At 38.5% G+C, this 6,000-nt stretch overlaps 1 protein-coding gene across 1 annotated transcript in view; it reads left to right on the forward strand.

The window, feature by feature from the left end:
• Positions 1 to 6,000, forward strand: part of FBXL13 (F-box and leucine rich repeat protein 13) — a 43,796-nt gene that overhangs the window by 7,462 nt on the left and 30,334 nt on the right. The window contains exons 3-5 of the mRNA XM_086474316.1: positions 3,729 to 3,827; positions 4,420 to 4,537; positions 4,694 to 4,856. Coding sequence (XP_086330442.1) covers positions 3,729 to 3,827; positions 4,420 to 4,537; positions 4,694 to 4,856 — 380 coding nt within the window. The remainder of the gene's footprint in view (positions 1 to 3,728; positions 3,828 to 4,419; positions 4,538 to 4,693; positions 4,857 to 6,000) is intronic.

Genomic DNA, 6,000 nt, shown 5'->3' on the forward strand with positions numbered 1-6,000 from the left:
TCGGATTGGATGGAGGAAAATGCTAAATTGCTGCTCTATGTGGTATCAAATGGCTATGTTAAGCAAACAGTGTTTTTCCAGAGAAGGAGATTAAAAGTCCTTTAGACTGCAGTTAACATTATGCAATCATTACTGAATTCCAGAAACAGATATGCTATTTCTTTCCCTCAACATTGTTGAGTTTGACCTGATCACCTGCTACCTACTACCTATCCTTTTGAGAATGGGAATTTCACCTAATTTTAGGCACCCAACCTAAGGTAATGCCTAGGATTTTACCTTCATTTATCTATATAACAACTAGAGAGGGAGAGAGGTCTCCAGAGGTGATTCAGACTTTTTCAGGTCTGACCTGTAGAGGTGATTCAGACTTTTTCAGGCCTGACCTGTCCTGGGATCTTTCTTACTCTTTTCTGTACAGAGATTCCAGGTTTCATAGTCATCTAACATAGTCACCTCAGTTATATTCCTAATTTCAGTGGAGTAAACAAAGGCTTTAGCATTTGCAGTCTGTTTTTCAAATCACCATCAATATTATTGGCACTTTCTTGACTTAGCATTTTTCATACCTATTTACCTGATTTTAAAGTCCTCCCAACTGTCATTCCTCTAATACAATTATCAGACCAATCTGTAAGCCTCGCAGATATTTATCTTACTTCTCAGTTAAATTGCTAATATTTGCAAAGTCAGGAGCTTAAAACTAGGCTTCTGAGTTTGCATTTAGTTTTTTCAGTGATCTTTTTAAAATCTTGGCTAAACCAACAAGTAATGTAATGTAACTAAGACCCATTATTTAATAGTATTTGCATCTGAATTTTAGGTAGCCAGACATGAGGGATCTTGTATTCCTACTCTCTGTATCTAACTGTGATCACCAGCATAGGTAGGTGCTCTTAACAATGTGTCATGGTAAAAAAAATAATCCCAAGAACAGTTGGCAGCAGGCCTTATAGCAAATCTGTTCAGCAGTTACAAGGCAAAATCGTACTGTCATAACAGCTAAACTTAAACTGCTTAACAAACTGTGGCTGTTTTTCAGAAGAGCAGGAACCTCAATCTTCTTTTGAAAAGCCATCATGTTCAGATTATAACGAACAGTGTTATTACCATGTATTGCAACAAACCCTATGATGTAACATACCCTCTCTTCTCTTGGGAGTGGTTTGCTCTTTGTAGTATATGGACCGAGAACAAGACCCAGTTACCAGAAATTCACCTCTCCGACTGAAATTTCTATGGCGTGATTTGTTTCACTTTAACATATTAAACTACTCGGTGCGTGTTGTAGAAATGCGCTGTCTTCTGTTGCGCTGCTTGAGAGCCAACAGTGAGGAGGCCTGTTGCAGGGTTAGGTAAACTCTTAGTTGAATGTATTGGTCATGCCGTGTTAAAGAAATTAGCACTTCTTGACCAGCAGAGAACGGAGGTTTCCCAATACCTCCCTCAGGCAGCTGCTTGTGTGATGTTCACGATTTAAGATAATCCCTTTCATACAGACTGCAGATTTTGGGCTGAGGAAGCTGGAGGTAGGATTACATTGTCCTACATTACATATACCAACAGGGAGTGCAAAACTGTAGAATTTGGACAACTGAATTTCATATTTTGTCCCGAGAACTAGCACCCATCTTTCCATGCCAACATTTTACCTTCCAGTGATCACTACCTGTTGAAAAGAGGATTGCCTTTGCCACAGTAGCCCTCCACTAGTACTGGTTGTTCTGCAATCATTTGGGGTGGGCAAATCCAACCTATCCATGCTGATTGGTGAGATCTGCAGTACTATCTGCAGACCCTCACTGACGTGTTACTCACATCAACCACATTCCTAAAATCATGGTGTCCTTTTGTCCAGCAGACATGTCCCAGTTGGAGGGGGTGTGAGAGCTTGGAGTGCACCAACGTGCTCTGACCAGCTTGTGGTTACAAGATGGTTATCTTTCTGTGTAATCCTTTTCTACAGCCTTCCCTGCTGCCTCCCAAGCTTTTGCTCTTTTTCTTTCTTCAGGTCTTTCTTACAATATAACTGTTTTCAGAGGGGCCTGATCCAGGGTGACACAGCTGCACTATATCAAACCTGACCAGTTGCCCGCTCGTGCTGCCACCACCCTGCGTAAGGGAAAAGGTGTAGAGTGCCATGATCCCTTACGAAGGAGAGGCAAGGCATTTAACATCAAAATATTTAAAACTGTTTAAAAGGCCACTCCAGCCTGAAAATAAAGAGCCAGGCAACCTGGCCATAAGTTAAAAGAAGGGGCATTATACCAGAAAAGAAAAGACATTCTGCCTTGATTATAACTTAAAGTCAGATACTCAGTTCATGAAAAACATCTCACGCACAAAAAGAACCCAAACGTTAAGTTTGCAAAAAAAAGAGCCAGAAACCCCGTATGTTACCCCCTCACTTAATGCCAGAGCGGAAGGAAAGCAGGCTTGACTCTTGTTTCCACTGATAAGTAGTTGTGGGGAGCAGTCAGAGTGGCTGCAAGTGCAAGAACTGGAAGCATCTTCTGGTGCCCTGCTGCGATACCGATGGGTGATGGGTGATTAGCTGCTGCTTAGCTTCTGGCTTGCAACATATATACCCTAAGCAGAGCCTGTGTTTTTCACTGCCACTCTCCTTAAGCAATGTAACTAAGCAAATCAGGCTTTTGCAGCAGCTGGAGAGGTGGAGTACAGGAAGAATCCCTCCCAGTATACTTTAACTTTGAAGTTTCCTCCTGTGGATTCTTGTCTCCACAGGCCTCATTTGGTACCCAGGAGAACATGCCAGACTGCTTCTTTTGTGGATGTTTTGCAAATGAATTCCTGGTGCAGAGCACAGCTGTAGTCTGAGCTGCACAAGATTATTATGTTATACAACTTCAAAACCCTGGGAAATAGTGAGATCTCTACATGCAACTATCAGGGTGGACTGTTTCACAGGGAGGAATGGTTCATATCCATGTTCTCTGTAGAACATGAGGATAAAACGAAACTGTCTTGTACTTTACACAGGATTTTTACGTCAAAGGAACTACTTTGTATGCTCAAGGGTGAACTGACATCTATTGAATATGGGCAGTTGAAGAATTGTCTCCCTGGAGTCACTCCCTGAAGTCACTCCCTGGAGTGATAAAGGGAATAAACTGAATTGACAGATCCATCTGTTCAGTCATAGTTTCACTGAATATTGCTCTGTTAGAGTCTGCAGGGTTGGAGATGTGGTCGGTCCTACATGAAAGATTCTGTAAATGAGCTCCGTGTTATTCTGATCGCATAGGATCTTTCTGTGTATCCCATCTGAATTCAACACACGTTTTACCGGGAATCTGGAAAACCCGATGAAGATAGTTTACCACATTCAAACTTTGCTTCAAACTAGATATGAGCATCTGCCATGTGTGAAAACCACATAGGGTTGGGAAAACAAAGGCAGAAGGACATGACAATGACATTCATTGCTATTCCTATAAAAGGTGTTGACTGTAGAAATTGTTGTGCCTTACTCTTGCTTGCTTAGTAGACATTTTTGGAACAGATCCTGGATTTGGATTATGTTGTTAAAATTTCAGAATAGTATGTGTGCCTCATGGGTCTGTTCTGCTTTTAACGGAATGAATACATTTCTTGTTTTAGCGAGCATCTAGGTATGTATGATTTTAAAGTATTGGGAAGGTCTCAAGCCTTTACTGTATTGTTTTTGTTAGGCTTGCTAAGACAAAAATGTTTTATTTCTTACTTAGATTTCAGTTGATGGCTTCAGAAATATTGCCAATGGCTGCAGCGGGATTCGAGATTTGCTAATCAACAAAATGCCAGCTCTTACAGACAGGTGCATTCAAGTAAGAAGTCGAAAATAAATCTGTACTTTGAGAAACTTTCTGATGTTGGAACTGGGTTGTCTTCTCAACTGACTTTAAAGAAAGTTATGCAGATACAATATAGGAGGAAAATTTATCTCCAAAATCATGTTTAAAAACTATTATCTCATTATGTTTATAAATCTTCCTCACTTGCAGTCAATTACAGAAAATGTCAGTTGTCTTGTCTCCTTTTCCTACATGGCTATGGCTGAATTATGGTCTTCCAGTTTATAAATGAGAGTTTTTCAGTTTTTTCAGTGATAAAAAAATATACTATATAAGAACAGCATTCAGGCTTCTGGAAAAGTGTTAACTAGATCACTGTCTCGGATGTCTGCCATACTTAATGTCTTCAGTTACTTCATCTCTTTGTGTTCCCAAACATGATAAATATGTGGAGAATTTCAGTAGTTTATATACTGCTCACTGTCTAGAAGTTACTGTGAAAATGGATTATAACTACTTGTTTGAAAATGTAACATTCGGTATTATATGCAGAATATTTGCTGATCTTTTGTTACATGACAGCATAGGTATATGAATATTTTATTTCACCTTTTTCCCTTGAAAGGCTCTTGTTGAAAAATGCCGACGTATAATGTCTGTGGTCTTTCTTGACTCTCCACATCTTTCTGATACAACTTTTAAAGCCCTTGCTGAATGTAAGCTTGTCAAGGTCAGCATCGAAGGTTAGTATACCAATTCACAAAATTATTAGGATGGTGTATTTTTAAAATTCATCCAGATGATTTGAAATACATCTTTCAGTAGATTTCAGTGGGTAGTTGGGTCAGGCCCTTAATGTATGTCAGATGTGTAACTTACATCTTTATATATTTCAACAGGGAATAACCAAATTACTGATTTAAGTTTCAAGTTGATGAGTAAATGCTGCCCATATATCAGGCACATTCATATGGCTGATTGCCAGAAGATTACAGATGCTGGTCTTAAGATGATTTCACCATTGAAGCGTATTCTTGTACTGAATGTAGCAGACTGCATAAGGTACTGTATCACATCCAGATTTCTGTAAACCATTGAAAAGGAATTTTAGTAAAGTTAATTATTCTCATAAGTCCTGTTAGCACATCTTTCAGTTTTAAAAATAAATTCTTAGAATGTTAATACATGTATCTTAATATTTAAAAAAATATTTTATACAAGTAGGTTTTTGTTCCTGTAACCTGTTTTGAAAAATCCACTCTTTATTACTCCAGTTCAAGCAAAAAAATCAACTGTAGATGCAATATTACTTAATAGCCATAGCATACTTTAGTGCTGGAATGTGGCTACAAGAGATGAAAATGACAACCAAAGACAGTGCAAGTGCCACAGCTCTATTAAAGTTTGGATATTGTTTCATTTTGTGACTATTAAAATAATACTTCATAACTATCTAGTACTAAGATAATAAAACTGCCAATTTTTTACAATTACTAAAACAACATTGTAATTTATAGAGGAAGGAATTTTTTAGTTGAAGACCGTTTTCCACTTCAGGTGTCATGTATCAGTAGAAGAAAAGACAAATGAAAGGTCTCCCAAAGCTGCACATTTGTTCTCTGTTTTGTGGCACAGTGATGGAGTCAAGGGTGGGAGGGAACAGGGAAGGCAAAACCACCAAACATTTCAAAATCAACAGACCTGGAAAATAATACAAAGCAGCTAGAATTGCCACTTATCTTAAAATTTCTGGTATCATGTGAAGTTTTAGGGATTCTGCTTTCATGTGTAACTAAAGTACTTTTTGTGCTTATTAATCTTGTATAAAAATCTGATAACATTGCATGTAGATGAGCTGAGAAGTGCTGGAGTAACACCATGACATCATCTTGGTAGTTCAGCTGGGCAGATGGGACAGCTGCCTTCATTTTCTGGTTTAACATTTAGGGGGCTGGATTTTCCAGTCTGTTTGCCAAATCTTGGGCTGTGAGTGTGTTTGCACATGTCTACTGTCTCTACTGCTAAAGAATTTCTGAATTACCTTAACAAAACTTTTTAAGCAGTTGTAAAGCTATTGTAAAACTCTGTACTTATATTATTGCTTTTGCAGACACTTGTAAAAGTTTCAGCATTAACAAAGTTACAGATTGTAACACGTCTAAGCCTGATAAAGAGTTTCTTTCAAGAGATATGAAACTACAGTGGA

Source organism: Leptosomus discolor, chromosome 1 (assembly GCF_034619465.1).
Source record: "Leptosomus discolor isolate bLepDis1 chromosome 1, bLepDis1.hap2, whole genome shotgun sequence".
Classification (NCBI taxonomy): Eukaryota; Metazoa; Chordata; class Aves; order Leptosomiformes; family Leptosomidae; genus Leptosomus; species Leptosomus discolor.